Source organism: Oreochromis niloticus, unplaced genomic scaffold (genome assembly GCF_001858045.2).
Source record: "Oreochromis niloticus isolate F11D_XX unplaced genomic scaffold, O_niloticus_UMD_NMBU tig00006539_pilon, whole genome shotgun sequence".
In the NCBI taxonomy this organism is placed as follows: Eukaryota; Metazoa; Chordata; class Actinopteri; order Cichliformes; family Cichlidae; genus Oreochromis; species Oreochromis niloticus.
In genome coordinates this window covers 114,379-129,372 of record NW_020328055.1, presented here as the reverse complement: position 1 = coordinate 129,372, position 14,994 = coordinate 114,379, and the positions used below count along the sequence as shown (strand labels likewise).

Genomic DNA, 14,994 nt, shown 5'->3' with positions numbered 1-14,994 from the left:
ATTAGAACAGAAGCGCTATACGACGTGTCGTCGAGAAAATTGTTGCAAGTGAGTTTCTCCAAAAGATTACAATGGGCTCTGGAGAAAGTCACTTATATGGGACAATTAGAAAATAGGTCCCTACCCAAAAAAGGATTAAGCGAGAGAATCCAATATAAAGTTCTTCTTTTCTTTTTGAAATGACGTCATTTTGCTGAGAAGTGGAAATGAAAATGCGACAATAATTTCCACCGTCAGCAAAGAAAGAATGAATGAATGCATGAATGAATGAGTGAGAGAAAATAAAACTGACTGACTGGTAAAAGCGGACAGAAGCTGACAGACTGACTGACATCACTGTGTGAAGTTAACCCCCACCTGACTATTCTGCCCTCACTAGGATGTGAAGCTGGTTTCTAGCTTGGCAGATAGCTAACAGGTCCACAATAAACATCCAGGAGTCAGCGGATACGTTTTAGATGTTTACTGTTGAAGCACTGTAAAACTGGTACAGAAACAAAAATAAATATTACATTTCTGCTGTAATTGCATTTTCTTTACAACATCAAACATTAAGCCATGCACTACAATGTATATAACCCATAAACACAAGCTTATCCAAACCCTTTCACTGGTTATTAGGCCCACGCGTTTAGCGATTAGCTTAATGCTAACGTTACATGGGAAATCCCATAGACGGGCTAACGTGTTAGCATCGCGACCGTTTTTCCTCACAAAAGAAAGTTTCTCACACAAAACTCTAAACTGCTACACAAAACTATCGCGGGAAAGCTTACACAACAGATAGCAACTACTTACAGGCATGTGCTCTCTCAGGCTCAGCAAGAAAAAGTGAACAAAAAGTGGAACAGACAACAGTTTGGCTACAGGACTGTTTTTCACTGGTGAGGTACTACGGCAAGTCTGCTGGTACAAAAAACACACACCCAAATTACCATGCCTGCCTTAAAGGGGCAGCACACTCCCCGCCTGGTATAGAGGACTATACCACTATGTCCCTCTGAGTAACAACACAACTTCAGTGGCGGGTCTTGAATACACCCTGGGGGTGCCTCCTTGAACAACTCTCACCTCCACTTTCCGGACCCTGCTGTCTTGACCCGGAAAGGTATTTACCACAAGTCCTGTGGGCCATTGATTTCGTTTAGCCTCCTTGTCCTTTAGGAGCACAACATCTCCAACTTGCAGGCTGGCTTGTTCTGCTTGCCATTTCCTTCTCGGCTGGAGTGTCGTCAGGTACTCTTGACGCCATCTTTTCCAGAATGAATCCGCAAGGCTTTGAACTTGCTTCCACTGACTTCGGTAGAGATCCTTGAGGTCAATGTCTTCCAAGGGAGCAGACACGGAGTCCACCTTTTGTGTTAAAAGCATAGCAGGGGTGAGTATGATCGGCATGTCTGGATCTGAAGACACAGGGACTATTGGCCGGGCATTCATGATGGCTGCAACCTCTGCCATCAGCGTGGTGAGCACTTCGTGTGAAAGACTAGGGGAATGCATCTTGAGTAACATGCTATCCAAAATGCGGCGAGCCATCCCTATCATTCTTTCCCATGCTCCCCCCATGTGGCTGGAGTGTGGAAGATTGAAGTCCCATGTGCAGCCTTGGTCTTTCAGGTAAGACTGAAGTGTTGCATCTTGTGGGGTTATACCAAGTTCTTTACATGCACCGACAAAGTTCGTGCCTCGGTCTGAACGAAAGAGCTTTGCTGGACCTCTGATGGCAGTGAATCGCCTAAGCGCATTTATGAAGCTCGACGTAGACAGAGATTCTATCACCTCCAGGTGAACTGCCCTGGTTACTAAACAGGTAAACATAACAGCCCAGCGCTTACTCTCTGCAAGGCCTCCCCTTGTGCGACGGGCACAAACCGTCCATGGTCCAAAAACATCTAATCCAACTTGGGTGAAAGGAGGAGATTGGATCAACCGATCAGCAGGTAAGTCGGACATTTTTTGTTTTTCCAGACTTCCTCTCAACCGCCTACAGGTGACACACTTGTGTATGATACTTGATAGAAGTCTTTTTCCTCCCAGAATCCACAGTCCAGCGGATCTGATGGCCCCTTCCGTGAAGTGCCTACCTTGGTGTACTACTTGCTCATGATAATGCCGCACCAACAAGGTAGCAATGTGGTTGCTTTTGGGAATGATTATAGGATGTTTCTCTTCCCATGAGATTGCGGATAATGACGTGCGGCCACCAACTCTCAGTACACCATCTGAATCCAAGAAAGGGTCAAGTTTCCTGAGAGGACTGTGTTTTGGGACAAGCTCTCCTTTGAACAGGCTCTTGAGTTCTTCTTTGAAGGCCTCGTGCTGTACAGTCTGTACGATTACTGTTCTTGCCTGTGTACGCTCATCCACCTTTGTCGAATCTCCCCCCAGAGTCTTAGCACAGGATCTGACTTTCTGGATGAGCTTTGCTATGCCACATACAAGTGTCTTCCAGCTGGAAAAGCGCTCAAACCTGTGTGAACCAAGCTGTCTTTCAGAAGCTCCTGTAGCAAAGGTTGCAATCAGTGGACGCACATCTGCATCCCTGTCTGGTTCAACAAGCTCAAAGAACTCTGGTGGGGTAAACGCAACTCTCTCATCCTTCTCAAGAAACGACGGCCCAGAAAACCAGTTTGTATCTCTCAACAGTGCAGCTGGAACTGGTCTGGTACCATGGTCGGCAGGATTGTGTTCCGAACTGACAAAGTGCCACTGTTCAGGCTGTGAAGACTTCCGGATGCGTGCTACTCTGTTAGCAACATACACATAAAATCTCCGGTTGGCGTTGTAGATGTAGCCCAGCACAACTCTGGAGTCTGTGTAAAACTTCACTGTGTGGATTTCGACATCTAGCTCATCCCTCAAGATATCAGCCAGCTCAACTGCTAGTACGGCCGCACAAAGCTCTAGACGGGGAACAGTATGGGAATGCCGGGGTGCTAATTTAGATTTCCCCATGCAGAATCCTACAAGACAGTGTCCTTCATCATCCACTGCCCTTAGGTAGGCAACTGCAGAGATGGCCATGGTGGACGCGTCGCAAAAGACACATAACTCCCTGTGCTGTGTGGAAAGCAGGGAAACAGGTAGGTATGGCCTTGGTATGTGAAGTTGCTCGAGTGCCTTCAGCGAGTCTCTCCAAGACTTCCACTGTGCCACTTTTTCAGCAGGTATTGGGGTGTCCCAATCGCAATGCTCAGCGCATAGCTCTCTGACTATCGCCTTGCCCTGGACTACAATAGGAGCTGCAAACCCCAACGGGTCGAATATGCTGTTAACTGTGGAGAGAATACCTCTACGGGTAAAGGGCTTCTCCTCCTGGGAGACAAGAAAGGTAAAGCTGTCGGTTTGAAGGTGCCAGTTGAGACCTAAGCTTCTCTGCATAGGCAACGGATCCACACCTAGCTCTAGGTCTTTCAGCTCTTTAGCCCGTTCCTCAGGTGGAAACGCCTCCACTACTACGTCGTGGTTGGAGGCTATCTTATGTAGCCGTATGTTGGAATCAGCCAACATCTCCTTGGTTTCCTTCAGGACTCGGATGGCGTTGTCATCGGTGGGGAAGGAAGCAAGACCATCGTCCACGTAGAAGTTCTTTAGAACAAACTGTTTTGCCTCTGCACTGTGGTCTTCCTGTCCTTGCAGAGCTGCTCTTCTCAAGCCGTATATGGCAACAGCGGGAGAGGGGCTGTTGCCGAATACGTGCACGGTCATCCTATACTCTGTGATGCGCTTGGTGGGGTCATTGTCCTCGAACCAGAAGAAACGTAGAAAGTCCCGGTGATCATGGCGGACTTTGAAACAATAGAACATCTGTTCTATGTCTGCTGCCACCGCTACAGGTTCCTTGCGGAAGCGGATGAGGACTCCTAAAAGTGAATTATTCAAGTCAGGGCCACTCAGCAGGATGTCATTCAGTGAGACACCATCATGCTTAGCGCTGGAGTCGAACACTGCCCGTACCTGATCTGGTTTTCGTGGATGATACACTCCAAAGATTGGTAAATACCAGCACTCCTGTTCACCAGTGGTTGGTGGTACTGGTTCAGCATGACCTGCCTCAAAGATCTTCTGCATGAAGGCAATCATGTGTTCTTTCATGTCTGGCTTCTTCTCCAGCATGTGCCGTAGTGTCAAAAGACGCTTGACTGCTTGGGCTCGGTTGTTAGGGAGTTTGCGCCTTGGTTGCCTGAAGGGTAGTGGTGCCACCCAACTATTCGAGTCGTCTATGAAGAACTCGTTGTCCATTATTTCCAGAAAGAGTTTGTCTTCCACAGACATGGCAGGCTTGTTGTCATATGGCGTTTGCTGGAAGACCCCTTCCCCAAGGCCATCTTTCCCATCAAACAGGATTTCGGCTGCGTTAGCTCCTAGAAACTGACGATGCTGCTCTGGAGTGTCAAGCTTCTCTTTGATGTGTAGACTGTTAGTGCAAGGGTCAAACAGAGATGTACGACCGTTACTCAGCACGTTGCACCGATGGACGTTTACAAACTCCGGTTTGTGAGCTCTTCCGAGACAAACCTCTCCCACAATCACCCATCCCAAGTCGAGACGCTGGGCGTAGGGGGCATCGTGGGGCCCATTGCATCGCTCTCGAACCTTGTGTGCCTGTGGTACATCTCGACCGAGCAAGATCAGGATGCTTGCTGATGGATCTATAGCCGGGATTTTATCCACAACCCGTTTGAAATGTGGATAATGTCTGGCGATCTCCGGTGTGGGGATTTCAGACTTATCATCAGGGAGCATGTCACATTCGATTAAGGTGGGGAGTGGAATGTGAGTCTTACCATCTAATGACTCCATGATGAAATTGTTAGCTCGGCGCCCTGTTGTTTCCATAACTCCTGAGCAGGTCTTCAAGGTGTATGCTGCCGTGCCCTCTGTAACTCCAAAGAGCTCAAAAAACTCTGTTCTTGCCAAAGACTTGTTGCTTTGCTCGTCGAGAACAACGTACGCCTTAACAGCTTTCTCCCTCTGGCCAGCTGGATAAACTCTGACAAGACAGATTTTGGAGCACGACTTTGCTCTGACGGTAGTCCCACAAATGTCTGTGCATTTTGCTGTGACAGCTTGAGGAGCTTCTTCTTCTTGCTCCCCGCCTTGCTCTCTTGTGGTTACAGGAGTCTCTGATATCCAGGGGGCCAGCCCTGGGTGTAGCGCAGTAGGGTGGTTCTCACTCCTGCACTCTCTGCACTGAACGTTTTTGTGGCAGTCTTTCGCTAGATGAGTGAATGAAGCGCAGCAGTTAAAGCAAATACTATTCTCTTTAAGATAAGCTTTCCTTTCATCTAAAGATTTACTCCTAAACCCACGACAGTTTCTGAGGGGGTGTGGTTTGTTATGGAGTGGGCATTGTTCATCTGGTTCGGCCCTCCTCTTCCCTGAGGGGCTGGCTTGCATGCTTTTAGAGTTTGAGGAGACTTCTGTCTTTTTGACAGAAATGGGTATTTTCATGTTTGATTTGAAGGGGTGTTCTGGCTTCCCTGTCCTCCAGCCACCTGTAAGAGGGGCAAAGCTTGGATCATTGAGCATTTTGGCTTGATCACAAACAAACTTTGCGAAGAAGGAGAACGGTGGGTAAGACGCTTGATGACTTTCTTTGTAACGAGATGCTAGAGAGACCCACTTGTCATGCAGGGAGTATGGTAACTTTTGGACGATTGGAGTGATGCCCCGAGATGTGTCCAGGTAACTGAGGCCTGGTAGGAACCCATCGGCTCTGGCGGCTTCAAGCTCCAAGAGAATGTCTCCCAGCTCTCTCAGCTTTTGATTTTCTCGATTTGAGATTCTTGGAAAATCATCCAGTTTCTTTAGGAGAGCTTCTTCAATTGCTTCCGGCGATCCATAGCAGTCTTCCAACCTTTGCCATACCATTCTTACACCTGCAGCTGCATCGTGTATGTGGACCGCTCGTATCCTCTTAGCATGCTCTGATGACTTTGGTCCCAGCCATTTACATAGCAGATCAAGCTCCTCTCTTGACGTCAGTTTTAAGTCCTCTGTAGAACTGTGGAAGGATTGCTTCCAGGCCCAATAGTTTTCCGGCTGATCGTCGAACCTTAACAGCCCAGAGCTTATCATCTCTCGCCGTATTAGATACTTGGCCAGGTCTGTAGTCGATGATGAAGTGGGCTCGTCAGTTCTGGCAGCACCTGTATGAGGCTGAGGCGGTTGGTAGCTACTGCTGTATTGTCTCATATCATGTGACTGTGTCTGGTGTCTGTACGTATCCTTGGATGGATTTAAGCTGTGTGAATGTTCTTGCTTGAATGGGCCTGTCCTGCAGGGGCTTTGAGTATGAGGGTAATAGGAAGTGGCATCTTGACTCAATTTGGATGTTCTCTGAACAGGCAAGTCGTATTTGCTGATCTCATCACTGTCGACTGGTAGTTGGTGCATCAGAGTTGGCATGAGTTCTGGTAGCTCTGAGTCTTGGTGAGGTTCAGGACTTGGATTATGCTCAACGTATTCATTTTTCAGGCTAACCCGATCTAACTCCCCAAATTCATTCTCAACAGCTGCTTCAAGAACATTCGCTTCAGCAATGGCAGCTGCAGCCGCGCCCTCTAGTCTCAAGGTATGCAAACTGGCCTGCAGCTCTGCTTTCTTCCTGGCAGCCTCAGCTGCTGCTTTTTGTTGTTCCTCCTCAATATATGCTTGTGCTTTTAACATATCTGCCTCTTTTTGTGCAAATAGTGCTTGAGCACGTGCAGCCTCTGCTTTTGCCCGTGCCCTGGCTGCAATGACACTGGCTGAAGAGCGCTGACTGGCACGTGAGGTGTTGGAGCATATTGACCGCGTCTCAAGCGTGTCGTCGTTACTATCCATTGTAGCTTAGAAGAAACAGAAGAAACTGTGTTTCCACGCAGATCCACTTTTCTGTAGGTAGCCGTGTTGGGACGATGCCTTTTTACTATTCTGCCCTCACTAGGATGTGAAGCTGGTTTCTAGCTTGGCAGATAGCTAACAGGTCCACAATAAACATCCAGGAGTCAGCGGATACGTTTTAGATGTTTACTGTTGAAGCACTGTAAAACTGGTACAGAAACAAAAATAAATATTACATTTCTGCTGTAATTGCATTTTCTTTACAACATCAAACATTAAGCCATGCACTACAATGTATATAACCCATAAACACAAGCTTATCCAAACCCTTTCACTGGTTATTAGGCCCACGCGTTTAGCGATTAGCTTAATGCTAACGTTACATGGGAAATCCCATAGACGGGCTAACGTGTTAGCATCGAGGCCGTTTTTCCTCACAAAAGAAAGTTTCTCACACAAAACTCTAAACTGCTACACAAAACTATCGCGGGAAAGCTTACACAACAGATAGCAACTACTTACAGGCATGTGCTCTCTCAGGCTCAGCAAGAAAAAGTGAACAAAAAGTGGAACAGACAACAGTTTGGCTACAGGACTGTTTTTCACTGGTGAGGTACTACGGCAAGTCTGCTGGTACAAAAAACACACACCCAAATTACCATGCCTGCCTTAAAGGGGCAGCACACTGACAAAGGTGCAGATGAATCTATGTGTGTTTCTTTTTACAGGAGCAGAAAGATGACAACAACATTCGAGGTTGCGTGATGATTTAACCTTTTAAATGCCACTTTCTGTGTCTGTGAATCTACCAGGGGTGTTATTCACTACCTTGTGTTGCTCACAGAGGTGACTGTGAGGAAGTGTGTATACACCTGCGCAGCGCTAACATTTCTACAGCATTACAGTTCTTCATGTGATTTGATCATGTGATTTATACCAGGATAGCTGGTTGATGTTTTCTACTACAGGATTTCTGGGTTTATGTGTGAAGAAAACTGTGTTTACAGGTTATGAGTTGGTGATGCTGTTACACTGTGTTGTTGGGGAAATGTGAAGGTTACTTTGACGATATGAATAACATGTGAAACATTCCCTGTGTTGAAACTAGTGTCACTTCTTTCCACAGCTATGGATGGCTAACTTTATGGTCTTTTTATGGCACCTCTGGACCCTGTCAATTTGTGCCTGACCTCCAGGATTGTCCATGTGTGTTGCTAATGTTTGTTTTTCTAAGAGTGCATGTAGAGGATTCAGCAGAGACGGACAAGTAACATGAGAAAGCAACTAAGAGATGCAGTGTTTATGGAATAGTTTAATATGGGGCTCATTAGCTGGCCACTACTGAGCTCCTAGTGTTAAATACATGGAGTGACTTTGCTTCAGGGAAGTCACCGATTACACTAATGTTAACTGAGTACATGGGATGATCCATGTCTGAGGCAAATTATGCCGATAATTGTAGTTTACTGATTTGAGAAAACCTGCACATGATACTTGTCCTGCTGATGCTGAGTGCTTTATTGCTACTTATGATACAATTGTTTATAAGTGTGAAGTTTGATTTCACTTCCAGATCTTGTTTTCCAGGCCATGATGGTGTGTATGATGGCTCCAGGCGGAGCCAGACGTTGAGCACACTTATTATGCAAAACACACTAACATCTTTTACTGCAGGGTTATAGGTCCGGGGTGGTGCTGCTCCAGAGGAGATGCCCTGATGTTGCCTGGGACGTAATCTAGCTAACCTTTTTCTTTAAGACAGGAATCTGGGTTTGATGAGTTGACTCATGGGAGTGTCCATGCGTCAAGAGGAGGGGTCCAGAATTATAGAGTTACATGAAACTATCTTTTCTATGTTTTCTAAACTATGTTTTTTATGATTTTTTGTGTGATTTGTGTGATTAACAGTTCATTTACGGGTAAACCTATGCAAAGTGGTGCGTCCATGTTCAGATGAGGCTTTGATGGTCCATAAATGAAGCTCACTGAACTAAGAATGTGGGTTGATGATGGTTGACATGCTTTCCAAATAGGAGTTTTTCCTCCTAGCAAGGAAATACAGGTGCAGCAGTCAGAGTATTGCTGAAAGGAATCTCCTGAGAAATCTTCAGAGGCCCAGTGAGAAGCAACCCATTTCAGGCATAGCTGCGTCCAGGCAGTGGTTGAGGTCAAAGGTCGAGCTGTTTGGGGCCCATCATGAGATCAGATTTCGGAGCCACAGCAAGGACCACGAAGCTGCGAAGGATGAGAGCTGTGCCAAGGGGGCTTTCCAGAGGCCAACAGAGGAGATTGTGGACGACAGACGGGCACCTGAAGGATGAGGGGAGCGTGCCAAGCTCCATCGACAACGCAGGGGGAGTCCAAGGATGGCATCATGATTCTGTGAAAAGCACAGGAACCAGAAGCTATGGTGGTGATGACGGCAGTTTCCTATGAACATCACCTAATGCTGTGTCACTGTACTGTGCATACGGTGGCACACTGAAGACTGCTGGGACCATAACAGCAGTAAGATAACTGGATCCAACATCCTTTCCATAGAGGATTTTTCCTGCAGAGGATGGACAATGGAGGAGTCATAAATATCCCCCACAGGACAGAGGCCTGAAGTGAGGTGATGGGGGTTGGCAGAGGCCATAAAACTAGAGTGCTGACGAGGTCTGCAGCTTTCAAGATAGCTGAGACCCATGTTGACAAACAACAAACTCAACTGGTATGTTTGAATGTCTATTCTACATACATTTGGACTCTGGTCCTATGGACAGTGATGGGAACAACTGGAAGACACATCTATGAGGCACTGCAGAACTTAACTGCTCTGCAGAAATATGTGGCGGACCACACATCAGAAGGATGACTCTGAAGTCACAACGAGAAACAATTTTGCTGATAAAGCTGCAAAAGCAGCAGCCATAGCACCCACAGTCTTATTAATAACCCATGAAAATCACACTATCCCACTGTCTGTACTGCAGGATGAACAGAAAGCAGCACCGTCAAAAGAAGAAGCGCAATGGCTAAAACACAGAGCAGTATTAGACACTGATGACATAATAAAATAGCAGGAATTCCCATTCTTCCCCAACCATTACACAAAACAGCCGCTCTAGTGAGCCATGAGTTAAGCCATGTCTCAACAGGAGGGGAGATGATCTCTCTAATAAATCAACAATTTTACACTTTAAATTTTTTTAGCAAAAGAATATGTGATAACATCTATGACCTGCCAAAAACACAATACTTAAGGTTGAAGCCAGGTGCTAAAAAGACTACTTATTAGAGTTGGACTATTGCTTACTTTTATTTTGTGTTTTTGTAACATGTATACTGCCATGTCTAAAACTCATGACTAACCGCATAATATTTTCCACTGTTGCTGCATACATAGTCGTGACCAATGATGATAATGACTCCGACCTGTTGGAACGTGAAGATCTGTGTGATTAATGACGATGTGACAGAAAATGTACAACAAGAAGTTATATACTGATATTTCATTTAAAAGTTAAACTGACAACAGGGGGGAATGTTAATAGAATGTCAAATATAATGTCAGTATTATCTTTTAATTATATAGGTTTACTTAAGGTAGAATGCTGCATGTAATCATTTGTGTTTAGAAGTATGTAGTTGATAGTATCCTGAAAGAATGTCTCATCCTAGGAAGCTTGTGTGGTTCCAGAGTGTTCTGGTTTTCACACCCACATCCTAGGAGCATGGGAGAGGTCGTACCTTCTTTTATTGTTTTATGATAGGATAAACGTATCTATGTCTGTTTTACTCTAAGTGCATTTTGTTTAGATGAACTGCTGGACTTCTAGGCCAGCAGGTTTAGGAAGTCATTTTATGGGTTCACATACACACACATACACACACCTAAACATCCACATTCCAATGTAAAGAACAAACACCCACTGATGTATAAATAAAGAACAGGGCAGTGGCACGGCGCGAGTCTCAGAGCCCGCACTTCTGTGCGAGTTCTGTGGCTGCCCTTGCTGCAAGTAAAACTGTGTGTTTCTCCTCTCTGATTCTCAACTGAAGAAGTGTTTTAGAATAAATCTCCTGACACTCTCATTACTTGCAAATGCTATTTTTGTTTCCACATGGTTCTATACATATGATAATGCATGCAATACCATAACTGATCTTCTAGCAGTGAAAGAGCCAGAGGCTCAGAGGAACATGCTGATATAATAGCACAGGGCTATTGTTTCATGTTATAATCACATTTATTTTTAAAATTGTACAAAACGCTGTAACAGAAATGAGCACTCTTCTCTGATACAAATCTTCAGTCTGTGGAGTGGAGTGCCGAGTGGTCCTGTGTATTGTGTGGAGGGCAAGAGGGCACATATTCAGCCTCAGAGTGATGAACATAGTCATGTTTCTGCTGCCACTCTCTATTCTAAAAAAAAATCCTGTGGTAATAACGTAATTTTAAAGACCTCAAACTATTAATATGTCACATGATAAATATGGTGATCTGTACTGGAGGTCAAATTCCAAATCAATCTGAATGTAATACCTGAAGATGTTCTATGTTTTGTTTCATAAGTCACAATAACAGAAAGTATCAGAGCTGAATTGTGCAAAAAAGCATCAGCAACTAACCACCACACATGCCAAGAGAAACTTGTACCACATTTTTATATTAAATATCGCACATTCTGTCGAAAGTTTTGTCATCTTTGAAATTTTCTGTCACACTAATCACAGCTGAAAATAGCCTACTGTATTAATATGGCATTATTTTTGTGCCAGTATTCTGAGCACACGTAAAAAGATTCTGAGCGCATGTAAAAAAAAATTTGAATTTTGAGGATAAAATTATTTTGAGCGAAGAAAATCTTAATTTGAGCAAACAGAATTCATTGCTGCGTGCAAAAAATGTATTCCAGTGTTTGTTATTATCCATATACACACACAAAAACAGCCCCTCTTGCTCAGTTTTTGCATTTGCACCACAAAACCAACCAATCACAGACTTGGATGCAAAAATTCTTATTGGCTGTTTTCATCTCCAATCAGCTCGCTAGCTACTGTAGCTAAACCAAGCATAATATCCCAGAATGCATTTCGTCCAAAACTCAAACGCAGCCATGGCCGAGTAAAGCGGCTAAAAAGTCTGAAATATTACTCTTTCTGGGTCACAAAATAAACTTTTAAGTTATTTTAAGGCGTAAATGTAGGTGTGTAAACTTCAACTCGATTTACAAAGACATCACATACTTGGAAAAGTGCTCTGATGTTTTCGGAGATGCCTGTTACCCACCAGCTGACCGGGTGGTCAAGGCTCACTGGAGCTGGCGAGAGCAACGGACTCCCGGCACATCGTTTTCAAACCACCCGGGGTCTTTTGCTACTCAGGTTAAACATTATATATAAGTCAATTAGATAACTTCTAAATGTTAATGTTTGGTTTATTTCAGTGTTTGATTTGTTCCTGAGTAAATCAGTTTGGCTGAGATTAAAGTTAAGCTTCATAATTGGACCGTTTTATAATATAATACTGAAGTCTTTACTTGGAGAGCTGTCAGTATATTTTGAATTTCACCCGTCATATCCCCCGATGTAAAATGTTCTGTTCTTATTTAAACAGCTGACTCAGAATTAAATCTAAGATTAAAAACATTTAAATTCAGGAGGAAACATTTTCACCGGGAGCAAAAACAGCATGTTAATATGTAGAGATCCTTAAGGCTGCTCCAAAAATGATCAGATTATATGTTAAATATTTGTTCAATTCTCTTCCAAAACCCAGCTGTCTATTCTAAGTTTTGAGTGTCTACTGAAGTAAAAATAAACGCATTCAAACATCTCACCTGTTTGTTATTATTCAGACATACATGTATATTATTTTTATTAATAGAGAGATTTGTTTCTGTCAGTAGACATGAGTATCACATTCCGGTTTCTTTTTGGACAATATGAGACAACAGTGGTGGTGTCTGTAAAAGCAAACTTTGAGGAAAGTGGAGCCCTGCCCTTCACCTGCAAGATTTCAGCAGGCAACTCAGGTTTGTTTTTCTTCACTGTTCCCACCATGGTAAGTTTCCTCTTGAGAAGTTCTTGTCCAAGGTCATAGCTGGTAGAAAAACTGTCACAAGTGATATTGTGACCCTGCAGTCCAGTGGTCATATCGAGGACCACACGTTTTCCTTGGTTTTTCTCATGGATGCCACTTGCAGCTTTGCCTGTGTAAATCTGCAGATTCCAGGCATAGCTGATTCTTGCGTCACAGGCTGCCCAGATTTTTATGCCGTATTTCCCTGGCTTACTGGGTATGTCACCTCTGGCCCTGGGTTGAACATCAGCGGAAGGAGCTGCATCCATCTCTCCCAGACATCCCTGATGGGAGCAAGCTTGTCAGATCTCACTCTGGTCTCTCTGTTGTCAAATCTGAGGACTCTTGATATCATTTGAAATGTCTGAAGTGACATTGTTGCCCGAAAAATATTTCTACCATAGACTATCAGTAGCCTCATTGCAGGATCTGTACAGTCCAGCAAGAAGAAGAACACCAATGAAAGCATCCAGGTATTCCTCATCAATGTCTTTCCACATGTGGCCATGGACTTTTTTTCCTTCAAGGTTTGTCTTAGTAATGATGATTCTTTTTAGTGACAATGGCATAAATAACTCAAAGCATGTCTTGATGTCACTGGCTCTGGTCAGAGCAAATCTTGTGATTCCAGGGGTCATTTTGATGATATTTGCAGCAGCTGCCCTGCTATGTACTTCATGAGGTACTGAGCTCCAAAAGATCTTACCATTTTTGGACTTGAATCTTTCAGCAGGAGCAGCTTCAGCACCAGTGACTTCCTCATCTGACTCATCAGATGTGTCTGTATCTTCTGGATGATACTTCATATTGTCTTCCTCCTCAGAAACCTGCCCATCTGAATCGCTATGCTGCTCTGTGTCCTCTCCTTCATTTTCACCCAAAATATGATCCAGAACTTGGCTCACTGTAAATCTTGTTCTCATTTTTGCATGCTACAAATTGTAAATGTGCACTCTGCAAGTCAAATGGCCACTCAAATGAGAGAATTCACCTGACATGTCTGGACATGCCCGTCTTTGTTTGTTTTGTTTTTGTGCAGGTATACTGCACGTAAAATGAGAAAGCTCACATGATTAGAAGAGGAGCTGGTTGTCAGTGTGTCAGCTGGCAGTGCACTTAGGATTTCAGTTTGGGCTCCAAATATTGCTTTATCATCGTATTTTCATAACTGGGTCGAAACCGACCCTAACAACACAAAGGTCATAATTTCTATCACAGCATTTTATAATTCAGTAAAAAAATATTTTTTTTTTATTTTGTTGAAATAAAGGTTCCTGACAAAGTCAAAAAGCCTTGTTGCAATAGACAAATTTATGTGATTCTTGTATGCATTTAAAATTTAAAACGGGTGGGTGCAGACCCTAACACAAGAGGAAGGTTAGATACTTTATGAAATTATCTTTAAAAAAAAAAAATCTACATCGTGTAATTTCCATTGCAAATATTAATCACACTTAAATTAAGAGGGAATGGCAGTAAAAACTCCAGAATGGAAATGTCATTCTCGTGTTCTCGGGAAGTCCGGACTCCCATGTCAATTTACGAAAGTCCGGATTAGCGAGAACGCGAGTACGGACTCGCTTACTTGAGAATTGAGAAATAGACCCATTTTCGGTTAGTATGGTTAATTATTTTATTTTAAAATATGTAATTTAAGGCCATTGTTGGTTTTAATCTAGCTTAAACCAAACCACTCCACTGGATTTAGTTACATTTTGGACAGTGCTACCAGAATGCAGAAGCTAGCGATCTGATTAGAGATGAAAACAGCTAATCTGATTTTCTGCATCCAAGTCTGTGATTGGTTGGTTTTGTCCCGCAAATATAACGGTGTACAGAAAGAGTTGAGCACGCAGGGACAGAGATATTGAGAGCGGGAGCAACACACTGTGAGCAGGTCCACAGAGATCTGAAAAAGAGCAAATGCAAAAACTGAGTGAGAGGGGCTGTTTTTGTGTGTGTATATGGATAATAACAAACACTGAAATACATTTTATGCACGCAGCAATGAATCTCGTTCGCTCAAATTAAGGTTTTCTTCGCTCAAAATAATTTTATCCTCAAAATGAAACACTTGTACTTGCAAAAAAATTTTTTAC

At 43.8% G+C, this 14,994-nt stretch overlaps 1 protein-coding gene across 2 annotated transcripts; it reads right to left on the bottom strand.

Moving 5' to 3' along the window:
- On the bottom strand, positions 1-7,633 carry LOC102083129 (uncharacterized). Of its 2 annotated transcripts, XR_003218075.1 has the most exons (3): positions 7,351-7,633; positions 799-7,036; positions 1-484 (listed from the first exon to the last, which is right to left on the bottom strand). XR_003218075.1 is itself a non-coding variant. In XM_019357432.2 (2 exons), exon 2 carries the CDS (start codon positions 6,826-6,828, stop codon positions 991-993), a length of 5,838 nt encoding a protein of 1,945 aa, XP_019212977.1. In that variant the 5' UTR covers positions 6,829-7,036; positions 7,351-7,633; the 3' UTR covers positions 493-990. The 2 variants fall into 2 exon arrangements, 1 of the variants encoding a protein (XP_019212977.1); XM_019357432.2 differs by lacking the exon at positions 1-484 and having other exon boundaries at positions 493-7,036.
- Between the last annotated feature and the right edge of the window lie 7,361 nt (positions 7,634-14,994).

Bases quoted from the DNA above. Each gene is read 5' to 3' on its own strand.
- LOC102083129 (XM_019357432.2), bottom strand. From the start codon at position 6,828: ATGGATAGTAACGACGACACGCTTGAGACGCGGTCAATATGCTCCAAC.